We start from the raw sequence: 18,017 nt of genomic DNA on the forward strand, positions 1-18,017 counted from the left end.
ACACAGCCTACAGCTGGATGCGGCTGCAGCTGCTGTACAGGGACTCCGAGAGCAGGTCCTGCTTATTCAAGGGTCCCTGGCCGCTCTGGCAGGACAACAGTCGGTTATTCTCATTCAGCTTCACACGCTGAGCGACACCGTTAACGCTTTAATTCCCTCACTTCCTTCAGGAGCATTCCCCGCAGTCCCAGCAGATCCCGCACCTCGGGAACCCCGTCTCTCCGTCCCACGGCTGTTCGACGGCAATCCCGAGGAGTGTGCCACATTCATCATGCAATGTGAGTTGGTTTTCCGTCATCAACCAAGCCGTTTTTCTGCTAGAGGGTCCCAAGTGGCCTATATGACGAACTTGCTTTCAGGCCATGCTGCCCAGTGGGTCACTTCCTCCTGGGCAATGGAGGCAGATTTTGTTTTTTCCTATCCAGACTTCGTGGCGGAGCTCCGCAGAGTGTTCCACCATCCAGCCCGAGGTCTGGACCCTGGAGCCCGGTTGGGGACCTTCCGACAGGGGAGCGGCAGGGTAACTGACTACGTCCTGGAGTTTCGACTGGCGGCGGTGGAGAGTGGATGGAACGACCCAGCACTTCGCCTAACCTTCATGAGTGGGCTCAGTGACGCAGTCAGGGACCAGCTCGCGACCCGGGAGGAACCTGATTCCCTCGAGGACCTGTTCAGCCTCGCCATCCGCATCGACGGACGCCTCCAGGAGAGAAGACGTGAGAGAACCCGACGGGGACCCCCAGACGCACCCCCCGAGGACCACGACCTCGAGGAGGATTTCAGTACCCCAGACGTACCCCCCAAGGACCACGACCTCGAGGAGGTTTTCTGTACCCCAGACGTACCCCCCGAGGACCACGACCTCGAGGAGGTTTTCTGTACCCCAGACGTACCCCCCGAGTACCACAACCCCGAGGGGGTTTTCAGGGAGTCCAGGGCTCAGGTCTTTCCGCCTCGCCGGCCTTACGACTGTGCCATCGACCGCCGCTCAGGGGCTCCTTTTCCCGGCGGCCGCCTCTACAGTGCTGACCGCCCTGCCCCCTCCGTGATTGGTGGGTTTGTTCTCTCCCGAGCCGTGACCGAGGAGGAACCCATGCAGCTGGGACGCAACCGCCTTAGCCCGGCCGAACGGGAGTCCAGGCTCTTCTCCGGCCGTTGCCTCTACTGTGGCCGGGGTGGACACCGTGTCTCCAATTGCCGTGCCCGGCCAAGAGGACCAGGCTCGCCAAGACCCCGGGAGATCCTGGTGAGCCGTCTTTCCTGTTCCCCCACCCGTGCACCACCCAACCGTCTGGCGGACGTCACCCTAGCCTGGGCGGACCAGCGGGCGACGGTGGGTGCACTCATGGACTCTGGTGCTGAGGGGAGTTTCATGGACGTTGGGTTTGCCACCCGGGCCAACATTCCACTTGAGGACCTCGAGAGGCCCTTGGAGGTCTTCGCAATGGATCATCGCCGCCTGGCTGACGTCACTCAACGCACCTGTCCAGTCCTTCTCACCGTTGCTGGTGACCACGTTGAGAGGCTCCAGTTTTTCGTCACCAGCTCTCCTCTTGTCCCTGTGGTCCTGGGCAGGCCTTGGCTCGCGCTGCACGAGCCTCCACATCGCCTGGTCCTCCGGTGCCATCAAGGGGTGGAGCTCCTCCTGTCGTGCCCGGTGTCTTCAGGTGCCGTCCAGCCCCCTCACCGGGTCCCAGTCCCCGTCTCCGGCCTCCCTCGCCGGTCCTCTGTCCCCGTGCCCGGCCTCCGCTGTCGGGCCCCAATCCCCGTCTCCGGCCCTCCTCGCCGGTTCTCTCTCCCTGTGCCCGGCCTCCACTGTCGGGTCCCAGTCCCCATCTCCGGCCTCCCTCGCCGGTCTTCTGTCCACGTCTCCTGTCCCCCTCTCCGGGCCTCTGTCTTTGTCCCCCTCTCCAGTGCCCCTGATCGCCGGCTTCCTTGGGTCCCGTCCGGGCAGGCCGGGGCCGTGTGGGTCGCCGGGTGGCTCCCGTGGAGGGGGGGGTACTGTAAGGTTTGGCTCTTTCCCCACCACGGGCTTCTTGAAGTACTGTGATGATTGGTCCGCTGCTCTCCCACTCGCTCTGTCCCTTTGAGTTTTCTGTTAATCATTTCATTCCCCTATTCACACGCTTCTTCCCAGTGACGTCGTCAGAGACGTCGTTGATTGGTTCTCTCCCGTCCCCACGCTTTTCAATCACATTCCCCAGCTGTCACTGCTTGTCAATCAATCAATCCCGTATTATTTATACCCCGTTTCCCCACTCTAGTTTTGTTGGATCGTTTTGATATTTCTCTGTTTGCATTCTCCGTTCCTGCTGCTGCTGTTTGCTCTCTGTGCTTTACCTCCAGGATATTCCAAGAAGCCTTCCTCTTGGACACCTTTTCCCCGTGGCGACGCGCTCGCTCCGCTGCTGTTCCAGCACTCAGTACGTACTTCGTCTGGGTGAGTTTTTTACTGACTGTCTTGATCAAATTCCGTTTTCGTGTGTTTCTATAACACTGAAGATTACCACCTTTTTTATCAGACAGTCACTCACCCAGCGATCGCCTTTTTGTTGTTCTCACTGGGATAATATTTTTGGGACTTTACATCTCCCACTGTGTGTTGTTCACACCGAAGATATTATTCACTTGGGATTGTGTTTTGGAACAGTGCTCACTGTGTGTATTTACACGAAGATATTCACTTGGGATTGTGTTGTGGAACTTTGCTCACTGTGTGTATTTACACGAAGATTAGTTCACTTGGATAACTTTTGTATTTGGGTACAAGTCACCTCTCCTGTTCTCCTGCTCGTTCCACCTGCACCCTTGTTGACTCGCTCCCTCTCTCTCTCTCTCGGTCCCGCAACACTTCGGAGATTCTGCCGAGAGAAGTCTGCAGAGCGGCTCAGACGTCAGCATCTGCTACCCCCTACTACCACCACGGGAGAAGCTGCAGAGCAGCAGAACATTTTCCCCCTTGCTTGTGTACCTGTCTTGTTTGACTTGCCTATTCTGTGCTCATTAATTAGTCTCAATAAACAAGCCCTTGTTTTTGGCAACTCTGAATTCCTACTCTCTTGTGTCGTGCGTTTGGGGTCGGTGTCAAACCATAACAGATAAAGTACAGATTGACTCTTTTCTTTAGTGATAAAGTACAGATTGCCTTTTTTCTTTAGTGATAAAGTACAGATTGACTCTTTTCTTTAGTGATAAAGTACAGATTGCCTTTTTTCTTTAGTAATAAAGTACAGATTGACTCTTTTCTTTAGTGATAAACTACAGATTGACTCTTTTCTTTAGTGATAAAGTACAGATTGACTCTCTTTTCTTTAGTGATAAAGTACAGATTGCCTCTTTTCTTTAGTGATAAAGTACAGATTGACTCTTTTCTTTAGTGATAAAGTACAGATTGCCTTTTTTCTTTAGTAATAAAGTACAGATTGACTCTCTTTTCTTTAGTGATAAACTACAGATTGACTCTTTTCTTTAGTGATAAAGTACAGATTGACTCTCTTTTCTTTAGTGATAAAGTACAGATTGCCTCTTTTCTTTAGTGATAAAGTACAGATTGACTCTCTTTTCTTTAGTGATAAAATTGACTCTCTTTTCTTTAGTGATAAAGTACAGATTGACTCTATTTTCTTTATTGATAAACTACAGATTGACTCTCTTTTCTTTAGTGATAAAGTACAGATTGACTCTATTTTCTTTATTGATAAACTACAGATTGACTCTCTTTTCTTTAGTGATAAAGTACAGATTGACTCTCTTTTCTTTATTGATAAAGTACAGATAGACTATTTTCTTTAGTGATAAAGTACAGATTGACTCTCTTTTCTTTAGTGATAAAGTACAGATTGACTCTATTTTCTTTATTGATAAACTACAGATTGACTCTCTTTTCTTTAGTGATAAAGTACAGATTGACTCTCTTTTCTTTATAAAGTACAGATTGACTCTCTTTTCTTTAGTGATAAAGTACAGATTGACTCTCTTTTCTTTAGTGATAAAGTACAGATTGACTCTCTTTTCTTTAGTGATAAAGTACAGATTGACTCTTTTCTTTATAAAGTACAGATTGACTCTCTTTTCTTTAGTAATAAAGTACAGATTGACTCTATTTTCTTTAGTGATAAAGTACAGATTGCCTCTTTTCTTTAGTGATAAAGTACAGATTGACACTCTTTTCTTTAGTGATAAAATTGACTTTCTTTTCTTTACTGATAAAGTACAGATTGACTCTCTTTTCTTTAGTGATAAAGTACAGATTGACTATTTTCTTTAGTGATAAAGTACAGATTGACTCTTTTCTTTAGTGATAAAGTACAGATTGACACTATTTTCTTTATTGATAAACTACAGATTGACTCTCTTTTCTTTAGTGATAAAGTACAGATTGACTCTCTTTTCTTTAGTGATAAACTACAGATTGACTCTCTTTTCTTTAGTGATAAAGTACAGATTGACTCTCTTTTCTTTAGTGATAAAGTACAGATTGACTCTTTTCTTTAGTGACAAAATACAGATTGTCTCTCTTTTCTTTAGTGACAAAGTACAGATTGACTCTTTTCTTTAGTGACAAAATACAGATTGATTCTCTTTTCTTTAGTGATAAAGTACAGATTTACTCTCTTTTCTTTAGTGATAAAGTACAGATTGACTCTATTTTCTTTATTGATAAACTACAGATTGACTCTCTTTTCTTTAGTGATAAAGTACAGATTGACTCTCTTTTCTTTATAAAGTACAGATTGACTCTCTTTTCTTTAGTGATAAAGTACAGATTGACTCTCTTTTCTTTAGTGATAAAGTACAGATTGACTCTCTTTTCTTTAGTGATAAAGTACAGATTGACTCTTTTCTTTATAAAGTACAGATTGACTCTCTTTTCTTTAGTAATAAAGTACAGATTGACTCTATTTTCTTTAGTGATAAAGTACAGATTGCCTCTTTTCTTTAGTGATAAAGTACAGATTGACACTCTTTTCTTTAGTGATAAAATTGACTTTCTTTTCTTTACTGATAAAGTACAGATTGACTCTCTTTTCTTTAGTGATAAAGTACAGATTGACTATTTTCTTTAGTGATAAAGTACAGATTGACTCTTTTCTTTAGTGATAAAGTACAGATTGACACTATTTTCTTTATTGATAAACTACAGATTGACTCTCTTTTCTTTAGTGATAAAGTACAGATTGACTCTCTTTTCTTTAGTGATAAACTACAGATTGACTCTCTTTTCTTTAGTGATAAAGTACAGATTGACTCTCTTTTCTTTAGTGATAAAGTACAGATTGACTCTTTTCTTTAGTGACAAAATACAGATTGTCTCTCTTTTCTTTAGTGACAAAGTACAGATTGACTCTTTTCTTTAGTGACAAAATACAGATTGACTCTCTTTTCTTTAGTGATAAAGTACAGATTTACTCTCTTTTCTTTAGTGATAAAGTACAGATTGACTCTCTGCACGGGAAATGTTGGTGGAAGCGGCACGGATGCAGTGGTGTTCATCAACCTGATTGGAGACCTGGGGGACACTGGTGAACGCAAACTCGTCAACTGCAAAAACAACATCAACAAGTTTGAGAAAGGCAGCGTGAGTACACCCTGCAGACCCATGGACGACCTACTTCTATCTCTCAGATCTGATTCTTTTGTTTGGCTCCACATAATTTTTTTTAATTGTGGCCAATATCAGATTCCAGTGTGAACTGGTCACTTGCTCCTGAACTGACCCACATGAGCAAATTAACAATAACGAAGACGTAAACACTGAGGACACTGAAGTCACTGTTTATGGTTTCATTTATAAGTTGATGTGCAGTGGAGGATAATTCATGAGCAGATGATAATTAGGTGAGGAGGAGATGAAAGAGAGACGTTTTTCTTCTTTCAATATGATTTCAAACACAGACCGGTTATGACAAATAAGAATTAGAATTTCCATATTTTTTCCTAAAATAGAAAATGTCACATGGTGGGAAAGAAAGTGCATACAATTATGAAAAGTATCCTGGTATTTCGATCCGTTCTGGGTCACTACGATGATGGTAGTGAACCACAAAAGAATGGAACTACTATCATATTACCATAGGTACCATGGTTTGAATTGGATTATACCATGATATTACCATAGGTACCATGGTTTAAATTGGATTATACCATGATATCACCATAGGTACCATGGTTTGAATTGGATTATACCATGATATTACCATAGGTACCATGGTTTAATGGTTATACCATGATATTTCCCCCAAAAAAATCTACGCTCATCTAAAATTTGCATAGAATTTGCATAAATATAGACAGGTTTAAATGAGCAGAGAATTTACTAAATAAAAGCAATGCATAAAGTGCAGACATAAAATGAGCATAAAATAGACACGTCCTATCAATTGATTGACTATGAAACTACACTACACTATGAAAGTTGTTAATACTGTATCCATTAGCTGTATGCGCTATGAATTAACAAGTTGTTAATACTGTATCCATTAGCTGTATGCTCTATGAATTAACAAGTTGTTAATACTGTATCCATTAGCGTTAGGTTATGTATATAACCAAGTTCTGTTAATACTAGTGACGCTCAGCGTCATATTGTATAATCTCGCTTCAGCGTATATACACTGAATACATTTCAAAATGTACCTTTAAATGCCAGCATTCATCTGGCCACACCCCCATCCGCTTACCTACATAAGCAGGGGTGGTGCCACACACTCATCTCCTTCCCAACAAATTTCACCACAATGAAAAATCAAGGGCCGCAGCGGCGTCTAGACGCTGAGCGTCACTAGTATTAACAGAACTTGGTTATATACATAACCTAACGTTCTGTTTCATACTAGCTCCCGCTCAGCGTCATATTGCATAGCAGAAGCTGAGCGGGAGCTAGAAGCTCGACAAATGTACCCCGCTGAGGCCCCCCACAACCATCAGACCGGGGAGGACCGAGCCCCCCCGACCCTCCCTAATGGAGGATACCCCCCCTATTGGAGGTTCACGGGAGGGCGATGGATCCGACCGTGCGAAGAGGCACTCAAGCAACTCAACGCACAGGGTGAGCAGACCTTGGCTTGACCCCACGACTACACACACGCACAACCCGCATGCCACCCGGGAACGAACGGAAGGAACAACCTCGTTACTGCCCCCAGAAATCACCAGCGTGACCAGAACCAGTCCTGTGCCCTAACCACGCCGACATGCCTACTCCAGGAGAAGGGGCAGATATGTGTGTTGATCTTAAACATGAAAAGAAGGCGCCACCCAGACGTTCGGTGCGAACCGCGCCCGGTGGTCCACCCCCAGGGCGTGAGACCCCTCTACATATGTTCAGATCTATTCCGTCATCATCCCCCAGATATGAACGAGAATCCGTCGACAACCAACACAGGTCGTCGGAAGAGGAAAAACCTCCATCCCAGTTGCTTTATAAAAACGCTGTTTTAACCACAAGCAACCAAGGCGTGCCAGTCATTCGCCTGATCTTCAACAGAACACCCCGAGCTAGCACTATGCGTGTGTCGGGACACAACCACATCAATGAACAGGCTATTTAGACCTGTCATTGAATCCCCAAGGCGCCCAGGGGAACGACAAGAGGGGTGTGATGCTTCCTAACTCCAACTCTTTTTAATAGAAAAGAAGGAAGCACCAACAGCATGTATCCCAGTCTACACAGCCGGGGGTAAAAATTCTTTACATTTTTACATCCCACCACCCTCCCATAGGGAGGAGGCGGAAATCCCCAGAGAGACTTCCCACGCGAGCTGTACAGATTGAAAAGAATATATTGCAACCTTGAGCCATGTAAAAGTTTGGTTTTAGGGCTCTCCGGAGAGGAGGCACTGAACCCATACACACTCAATAATCGAATTGAATCGAATACACACACAATAGAGTAGGACTCCTTTTTGAGGTTCCACTCACCTTGACAATCTGAGGAGGAGGCTCTGCACTCTGAGGAGGCTCCCTCACATGGAAGAAGAGTCCTAACTCACAGAAGGCCCGAATAGGAGCTTCGTGAGGAGGAGCCCTGACCACCCCCCGAAACAGATCCATAATATGGACCCGAACAGCTCACGGAAGTCCTACCAACAGAGACGCGCACAGTGACGTACTCTATGGCGGGGGAATTTCTGCTGTGCACACGCCCAATATTCCAGGGCGTGGGACCAGGAAACTCCCCCCCCCCCCGCCCCTCTTACCCTGTAACGTGCCGAACAGCAACGTGACAGGAACCTTGAAGGACAGGAGGTTTTAACCCCTGCCCATCAAAGAAGGGGAGAAAAGGATTACCAGTTCACCCCTTTACGACCCCACACCCATGATACGATGTAATGACAAAAAAGAGACAAGTCATATTCTGCTACATGAAGTGTCTTTTTAACAGCTTCACACAGCTCATGTGCTAACCTGCTATCTGATGTTTACTAAGGAAAAAACACAGAATAGAGAGGGCCCTCTCAAGAGCCCCGGTACCAGACTTACACATGTGCTTCTGTGGCCAACCCAACCCAGCTGTAGGTCACCCGACACACACAACCCATTATCACCTACAAAAAATGGCAAAAAACACTCTACAGAGGAACGCCGTTTTTCATAATGAGAGAATACATAATTCTCGATTAGTATCGGCCACAGGCCTTGCTAAGCACACACGAAAAGTGACCAAACAATCTTTTCTTTTAGGAAAATATAGTTTCTCAAGCAGTTCTAGCACAACCCCAGCAATCAAGCTAAGGGTTACATCGTATCCCTACCACACAGTGCACAATATATTGTAACAACACGTCTGAGAGGAGGGTGAAGAAGTCCCCAGGGAACCGAGGGGAAAACACCCCTCCTACTTTACCCTTAATACGGCCAGTTAAACAGGTAAACCTGTTAATATGTGAACACTGTTCATTGTCATCACAGGCTGAGAAAAGAATTCATTCTTTACTCATATGTCACTAAGCATAGCTTTATAGGTTAGTTTAACCCCCTTAGTTGTGCGTACACGGTATATGAACACACAATGTTTCTCAACACAACAAACCAGATCATTTTCACATCTGTAACAAACAACCCGATTTGCATGGAGACCAGTATCCTAAATGTAGTGCAGCAACACTCATTTTGGAAAACATCGTTATTTACAAAACATTTATAAGGGAAAGCAAGAAGAAGTGTTCAAGGTCTGGTCAAGACCCTTCCTACCGTGAGCGCAGATCAAGCGAAACTGCAGTCTCTAACAAGGCACTGTATTAAACACAGCCTCCCTGTGTTGTCGACATGGGCAGCGTCGCCGCTCCATCCCGCCGTTACGGTCCCCCTTGTTGACGCAGTCCTCGCCGGCCGGCCCCAGGGTAGGTTTGACTAACATCCTCTGTCAAAGATGACGTCGTAGTCAGAGTGTTTAAAGCATGTTATAGTCTCAGAATGTTCAACAGTGTAGCATTAAGCTAACGGCCGCACTCGGCCGATAGCAGCAAGCTAACGTTCCCTAGCCTAGTGACACAACAGGCTAGTGCCTGCAGCTAACAGCTGACTGGCTAACACAGTAGGCCACAACTAGCACGCCAGCTAAGCAGCTATCCGACTGATAGCAACAAGCTAACGTTTACTAGCCTCGTAAACACAGCGAGCTAGCGCCGCAGCTAACAGCTGACTGGCTAACACAGTAGGCCACAACTAGCACGCAAGCTAAGCAGCTATCACCTGAACTTGTACACACGATATAACAAGCCACACTCAGACAGGCCGCCGTTCTGAAACCCTCCTCACCTTTTAAGAGAGAAGAGAAACGAGATGTTAACACAGTTTTACAACAGTGATTTTACCATACATCCGGCGGAGCCAGTACAAGTCCCATCTGGGCTGTAGCCGACTTGAACATGGATTTTCCGATAACGAACATCCATGCCCACATTTCCTCGTTTAGGGTATACTCTCATTTGTATATGAATGATGGGGCCTATACGGTGACAGAGAAGTACCCACGCGTCCAGAGATCCTGGGATCACCAGTTACTGGTCGTGGCCCACTAGTTGCTATAATGGGCTTCAAACCAAGATCCCCCGTCGTCGCCTAAAAAGGCTGAACAAAGGACCCTAATCTGGGGCCGGTTTTCGTAAACATTGTCAGCTAGCCCCCATAGCACTAACAGACAAGTGGAGCTTGCAAGCAAACATTACTCACCAAACCTGGAACCCACCGCTTCTCACAACAGTCGTTGCGTCCTACAGTCCAGCTGTGTCGCTGGAGGGTTTTACCCCGTCCAGCCGCAGCAAAGAGGACTGCAGTTGGGAGGCATGTAAGCGGCGTGAACTCCCAATATGAATGATCATCATCTTCCAGACACTCCAGTACGAAGACAATATCGCCGTATTTTCTCGAATATAGTGAGAGAAAATAAAGATATGATGTCAACGTATCTCCTTGTTCTTCTGTTTTCCTTTCCTCAGACTAAATATTTTTCTCCACGTCAAGTGGGCACTATAGCAGGCACTTCGTTGTGGATGAAATTTGAGAAGGAGATGAGTGTGTGGCACCACCCCTGCTTATGTAGGTAAGCGGATGGGGGTGTGGCCAGATGAATGCTGGCATTTAAAGGTACATTTTGAAATTTATTCAGTGTATATACGCTGAAGCGAGATATATGCAATATGACGCTGAGCGGGAGCTAGTATAAAACAGAACTGTATGCTCTATGAATCAACAAGTTGTTAATACTGTATCCATTAGCTGTATGCTCTATGAATCAACAAGTTGTTAATACTGTATTAATTAGCTGTATGCTCTATGAATCAACAAGTTGTTAAAGGGGAACTATCTTATAAATGGCCTTTTTGAGTGTTTAGCATTGTTTCCTAGCTATGTGAACTTATATTAATATGATCTATGTCTCAAAATTCTCATATTGGCGCATTCTTCCAATTCTCCTCTCACAATATTCACCCTCACTGAACTGAGTCATTTGAAAATGTGCCTATATGTGATGTCATAAAGACATCGCTGCATGTTAATGTTCAGGCGAAGACGACGCTGCGCAGTGGTTTAGGAGCCCAGGCTCAAAACAGCTTGAGATCTTGAGGTAGAAAAATGCTGTTTTTGAGGACTTGATTAGAAATACAAAACAATGAATAAAAAAAATATATATATTACAGAGGTGTTCCATAGACTCACAGGAATTGTGTAAAAGTGCCCAAATAGTGAAAGAAATAGTAAAATAGTTCCCCTTTAATACTGTATCAATTAGCTGTATGCTCTATGAATCAACAAGTTAATACTGTATCTATTAATTGTATGCTCTATGAATTAACGGTACTTTGTAATTGTACTCCTCTCCCCTCAGATGGACGAGTTCATCATCGAGGCGGTGGTCATCGGGCAGGTCCGCAGGGTGAGGATCGGGCATGACGGCCGGGGAGGGGGCTGTGGCTGGTTCCTGGACAAGGTGCTAGTCAGAGAGGAAGGACAGGCTGAGACCCAAGCTATTGAGTTCCCCTGTCACAGGTGACTTACTGAATACATTAACATGTATTGTCATCATACAGCACAAGTACAGGATAGGAGTAGTAGTAGTAGTAGTAGTAGTAGTAGTAGTAGTAGTAGTAGTAGTAGTAGTAGTAGTAGTAGTAGTAGTAGTAGTAGTAGTAGTAGTAGTAGTAGTAGTAGTAGTAGTAGTAGTATTAGGGTGACCAAACAGGTCACTGGTAACAGGTCAGTAGTAACAAGTCAGTAGTAACAGGTCAGTGGTAACAGGTCAGTGGTAACAGGTCAGTGGTAACAGGTCAGTGGTAACAGGTCAGTGGTAACAGGTCAGTGATAACAGGTCAGTAGTAACAGGTCAGTAGTAACAGGTCAGTAGTAACAGGTCAGTGGTAACATGTCAGTAGTAACAGGTCAGTAGTAACAGGTCAGTGGTAACAGGTCAGTAGTAACATGTCAGTAGTAACAGGTCAGTAGTAACAGGTCAGTAGTAAGAGGTCAGTGGTAACAGGTCAGTAGTAACAGGTCAGTAGTAACAGGTCAGTGGTAACAGGTCAGTGGTAGCAGGTCAGTAGTAACAGGTCAGTAGTAACAGGTCAGTTGTAACAGGTCAGTGGTAACAGGTCAGTAGTAACAGGTCAGTAGTAACAGGTCAGTTGTAACAGGTCAGTAGTAACAGGTCAGTAGTAACAGGTCAGTAGTAACAGGTCAGTAGTAACAGGTCAGTAGTAACAGGTCAGTTGTAACAGGTCAGTGGTAACAGGTCAGTGGTAACAGGTCAGTGGTAGCAGGTCAGTAGTAACAGGTCAGTAGTAACAGGTCAGTTGTAACAGGTCAGTGGTAACAGGTCAGTAGTAACAGGTCAGTAGTAACAGGTCAGTTGTAACAGGTCAGTAGTAACAGGTCAGTAGTAACAGGTCAGTAGTAACAGGTCAGTAGTAACAGGTCAGTAGTAACAGGTCAGTTGTAACAGGTCAGTGGTAACAGGTCAGTGGTAACAGGTCAGTAGTAACAGGTCAGTGGTAACAGGTCAGTGGTAACAGGTCAGTAGTAACAAGTCAGTAGTAACAGGTCAGTGGTAACAGGTCAGTGGTAACAGGTCAGTGGTAACAGGTCAGTGGTAACAGGTCAGTAGTAACAGGTCAGTTCTGTCTCTGATTGGACTAGGTGGCTTGACCGGAATGAAGATGACGGGCAGATCGTGAGAGAGTTGGTGCCGCTCTCCGACGGCCAGCGTCTGTACAGTGAGTGACAAGTGACTTCTTTAAATCACTATAAACTCCTGTATGAACTGTAATTATAATTTTTTTAATCATACAATGTTTTCTTAAACCATTTTTATTATGTTTTATTTGTATTTGTGTTGCTTTACCCTCTTAACGTGCAACGGCCTGGCCCGGCCCCTCTTGAGGACAATTTGCCCACCGGCGCGACACGCCACTTTGCCGACCTCTAGCGGCTCGGGTGTAACATTTGGGGTTTTGCTCTCATCTGGGAGCAAAAGCCCTAGCGTTACCCGATGGTAATTTCCTGTGTATCTGCCCTGATTACTTTATTGGTACCTGGTGTGTATAGTTTAGTTGGCTTTATATGTCCTTCCTGGTTACTACTCAGATTGGCAGTCGTTCACTGAACTTCGCATTAAGTAACTACTATGCATTCATGTTAGAGTCTTATCTTCCCTCGTTGCCACAGGAGGAGGATTATATCATTGATACCGTGCCGTGTTTAACACGTTTTGGAAAGTGTAGCTTTCCCTGCGACTATGTCTCGCTATTGTTTGCTTTTGCCTTCATTATTTAAGTGTTTCTACTGCGAGTATATGCAGCACCGTCGTGTGACGTGTTTATTATTTAGTACGTGAAGTCACCAAGGGTCTATGTTCTGGTTATGATGAGATCAGAACCAATACTCTGCGTTGTGAATTGTCCGTTCTAAAAACCCTTGTACTTTCAAAAGACCATAACTCTGGCCTTGTTTCACGGCGGCTATGCAGGAGAAAAAGAGGAGAAATTGTACCAGCATCTGTTTTAATTCAAAGTTAAAAGTGTAATCACAATGGTTCTGGTTCAATTACAATAAAGAACGCTATAATATTTAAGGTACCGAAGCACTATGCCGCTTGCCCTCAATATTAGACTAAGAAAGCAGATTAAAGTATGATAGTTGTTGAATTGTCTTTGTTCTTTGTTGTTTGGCTGACAAACAAAGAAAGTCTTTTCTCCCTCCAAAAGCTCTTTTCCGTGTTCTCCTCTGCTCGCGCCGTCCTCTGTGTGAAAAGGTGGGTGTGTTCCTGTGTTGGTTCCGTTTTTTTGTGTCCTCCCACCTCCCCATTTTTATCCATGAGCCAGAAACCCTGGGCGTGATGTCACCAAGTGACCTCACGCATAGGATTTCCACCCAATCGCGAGCCTTCCCTGAGTTTGAATTTGAAAGAAGGGCCGTCCCCTGGAGCCCACTTTGTTTCCAATCAAAGAATAGTTTTACTGTCTAAATTTACTTTACAGTTCTGTTTCACAATTCAAGATGTGTATTTTTGAATCGGGGATAACCAGATGAACACATAGATACCATTTTCTACTCAAAACAGCTTTATACTTGACCAGAATCACAGTCTTTTATCATTAATTCCACTTGTATAATTTCCTAATCATATTCTTTTAACTTAAATCAATATCTATATTGCTTGAATAGTGTAGCTTAACTCCTCAAACATGTGGTCTCTTCTACAGCGCCCACACGATGTTCTGCAGGATCTAACAGGCGCCTCCACTGTTTGGTGACACTTGTATGTTAATTCGTTCAGGCAGATGGTATCAATGGACTGTTGGTGAAACCAACTGTCTTCAGCCATTACCCTATTGTAACTAGTGTCTCCATCGGCTTGTGTAAATATCCCCGGTCTTTGAACTGGGGAGTTGGCGGGGGAAGTAGGTTTAAATGCTAATCCCTTTCTCCCCCAGGGCCACTCTTAACAGCCAACCCCCCATTGTAATGTTGTTCAGACTACTTTATGAGACTAAACTACGTGTGGGTGTTCTGACCATGCCGATTACAATCTCCCAGCAGATGTTTGCCCTGTGGGACTCAACATTCAACCAACATAACATACACATATTTCCATAATGGTTGGACAGTTTGGACTGAGAATTCCACTACATACGTTTTTGGAGACTTGCTTTCTCCCCTTTATTATTCCCATTTACTGTGTAGCGTTATTATTTTCATTACCAAGTTACTCGAATTAAAGGAGCAGTGCTCAAATTCGAGAATCAACATCTGTCTCTCATCGTGTCTGTTCTGCTCTGCACCTGGGTCCAACACACCTACCTAAACCGTAACATCGGGTGTGCATTATTTTTAATACAATATATATATATATATATATATAATTAAAGCCCTATTTGTTGTATGTCGATTGCCGTTTCAGGTGACACAATAATAGTAGTAGTAAAAACAATAAAAAAAACTACCAAAAACATATTAAAAAAATAGTGTACATGCTATCATACATATTACATGATAACATGATTATAGATCATTTAGAAAAAATAGGTGAATGCGTGTTAGTAACGCATCCAACAGGTATTTTGACCACTGTGTGTAATGGATACAAGTCAGTGGTAACAGGTCATTTCTGTCTCTGATTGGTTAATTCCTAGTTAACAGAAACTCACTCTCTCAAAGCGCCTTCCTCACTTTAAGGTCTTGCTCGGACGAGTTGACCCACGAGCCCAGGTATTTGAAGTCACTGACTTCCTTTAGGTCAGTGGTAACAGGTGTTTTGACCACTGTGTGTAACGGATACAGGTCAGTGGTAACAGGTGTTTTGACCAGCGTGTGTAACGGATACAGGTCAGTGGTAACAGGTGTTTTGACCAGCGTGTGTAACGGATACAGGTCAGTGGTAACAGGTGTTTTGACCACTGTGTGTAACGGATACAGGTCAGTGGTAACAGGTGTTTTGACCAGCGTGTGTAACGGATACAGGTCAGTGGTAGCAGGTCAGTGGTAACAGGTCAGTAGTAACAGGTCAGTGGTAACAGGTCAGTGGTAACAGGTCAGTGGTAACAGATCAGTGGTAGCAGGTCAGTGGTAACAGGTCATGGTACCTGGTGTGTATAGTTTAGTTGGCTTTATATGTCCTTCGTGGTTACTACTCAGATTGTCAGTCGTTTACTGAACCTTGCATTAAGTAACTACTATGCATTCATGTTAGAGTCTTATCTTCCCTCGTTGCCACAGGAGTAGGATTATGTCATTGATACCGTGCCATGTTTAACGCGTTTTGGAAAGTGTAGCTTTCCCTGCGACTATGTCTCGCTATTGTTTGCTTTTGCCTTCATTATTTAAGTGTTTCTACTGCGAGTATATGCAGCACTGTCGTGTGACGTGTTTATTATTTAGTACGTTTTTGGAGACTTGCTTTCTCCCCTTTATTATTCCCATTTACTGTGTAGCGTTATTATTTTCATTACCAAGTTACTCGAATTAAAGGAGCAGTGCTCAAATTCGAGAATCAACATCTGTCTCTCGTCGTGTCTGTTCTGCTCTGCACCTACCTAAACCGTAACATCGGGTGTGCATTATTTTTAATACAATATATATATATATATAGAATTAAAGCCCTATTTGTTGCCTGTCGATTACCGTTTCAGGTGACACTCTGTATTACAATATAACACCATGAACCATAAAGAATACTGAAACTTACAATACAACACCATGAACCATAGATAATACAGAAACGTACAATACAACACCGTGAACCATAGAGAATACCGAAACGTACAATACAACACCGTGAACCATAGAGAATACCGAAACGTACAATACAACACCGTGAACCATAGAGAATACCGAAACGTACAATACAACACCATTGAACCATAGAGAATACCGTAACGTACATAATTGCTCCTACAACAACCGTCATACAGACCCATCTCAGCATGGACACGATACCGCGGCCAGTGTTCGCTCTTGTACGGTGCCGCGGGTCAAGTAAAAAATGGCTCAGAGCTCATTTTTCTACACCGGTATCTCAATGTGGAACAGCCTTCCACTCAGGATAAAACTGTCAGATTCTAGAGGAATATTTAAAGGTCAGGTTCGCTCATATCTCTGGGGTAAAGTGGCCGGATAGCTGTCAGGTCATACTTGTATTGTTGTTTTAATGATGGTATAATGAAATGCGCTATTTTATGGTATTTGGTCAGGATGTTATTGACTTGTTTTTAGATTATGTAGAATATGGATTTGTTGTATTGGACTTTTGCTTTATGTGTTGTTTTATATGTTATTTGTATATGTCCTTTGGTCAGAACATCGGGGACCATGCTGTAAATAAGTGTTGTCACTTTTGCATGTCATCCCTTGGATTTGTTGTGTCTTTGGATCCATAAATAAAGTCAATCAATCAATCAATCAATCAATCAATCATGCCTGATGCTCCCGCTTGTGACTCCAGACACCAGCTATCACATCTCGGTGAAGACGGGGAACATCCCGGGCGGCAGCTCGGACTCCAGGGTGTTCGTGAAGCTGTACGGAGACAAGGGAGACACCGGGAAGATGATGCTGGTGGTGTCAGACAACAACCTGAGTAACTACTTCGAGACGGGGCGTCTGGACATCTTCACCGTGGAGACCTTGGACATCGGACAGGTACCATACTAATAATAATAATAATAATAATAATAATTAGGGATTACTTTTTTATTTTTTTACATTTATTTAACCTTTATTTACCCAGGCAAGCAAGTAAGGACAAATTCTTATTTTATTTATGGTCAAAAGTATACATAATGTTAATTCCACGACAAGAGATATGTAATGTTAATTACCTGAAATTATTCCGTTTTTGGCGAGGGGGGGAACCCTGCATATATCGGTATCGGTTGATATCGGTTGATATCGGTATCGGAAATTAAGAGTTGGACAATATCAGTATATCGGATATCGGTAAAAAATCCAATATCGTACATCCCTATTAATAATAATAATAATAATAATAGGCTGAAGCGTGTGCGTCTGTGTGAGGGAGCTGATAGGCTGAAGCCTGGAGACCCAGAGGGAGCAGATAGGCTGAAGTGTGGGGACCCAGAGGGAGCTGATAGGCTGAAGGAGGGGGGACCCAGAGGGAGCTGATAGGCTGAAGGAGGGGGGACCCAGAGGGAGCTGATAGGCTGAAGGAGGGGGGACCCAGAGGGAGCTGATAGGCTGAAGTGTGGGGACCCAGAGGGAGCTGATAGGCTGAAGGAGGGAGGACCCAGAGGGAGCTGATAGGCTGAAGGAGGGAGGACCCAGAGGGAGCTGATAGGCTGAAGGAGGGGGACCCAGAGGGAGCTGATAGGCTGAAGGAGGGAGGACCCAGAGGGAGCTGATAGGCTGAAGGAGGGAGGACCCAGAGGGAGCTGATAGGCTGAAGGAGGGGGACCCAGAGGGAGCTGATAGGCTGAAGCCTGGAGACCCAGAGGGAGCTGATAGGCTGAAGGAGGGAGGACCCAGAGGGAGCTGATAGGCTGAAGGAGGGAGGACCCAGAGGGAGC

General features: G+C 44.5%; 1 protein-coding gene across 1 annotated transcript in view; it reads left to right on the forward strand.

Moving 5' to 3' along the window:
- loxhd1b (lipoxygenase homology PLAT domains 1b) overlaps positions 1-18,017 on the forward strand; it is a gene marked incomplete at both ends in the record, with an annotated part of 219,653 nt that overhangs the window by 81,223 nt on the left and 120,413 nt on the right. The window contains 4 exons of the mRNA XM_084322732.1: positions 5,424-5,578; positions 11,330-11,490; positions 12,634-12,710; positions 16,937-17,133. Of these exons, the coding sequence (XP_084178858.1) occupies positions 5,424-5,578; positions 11,330-11,490; positions 12,634-12,710; positions 16,937-17,133 (590 nt within the window). The remainder of the gene's footprint in view (positions 1-5,423; positions 5,579-11,329; positions 11,491-12,633; positions 12,711-16,936; positions 17,134-18,017) is intronic.

This window comes from Notolepis coatsorum (genome assembly GCF_963971535.1).
Source record: "Notolepis coatsorum genome assembly, chromosome: 10".
In the NCBI taxonomy this organism is placed as follows: domain Eukaryota; kingdom Metazoa; phylum Chordata; class Actinopteri; order Aulopiformes; family Paralepididae; genus Notolepis; species Notolepis coatsorum.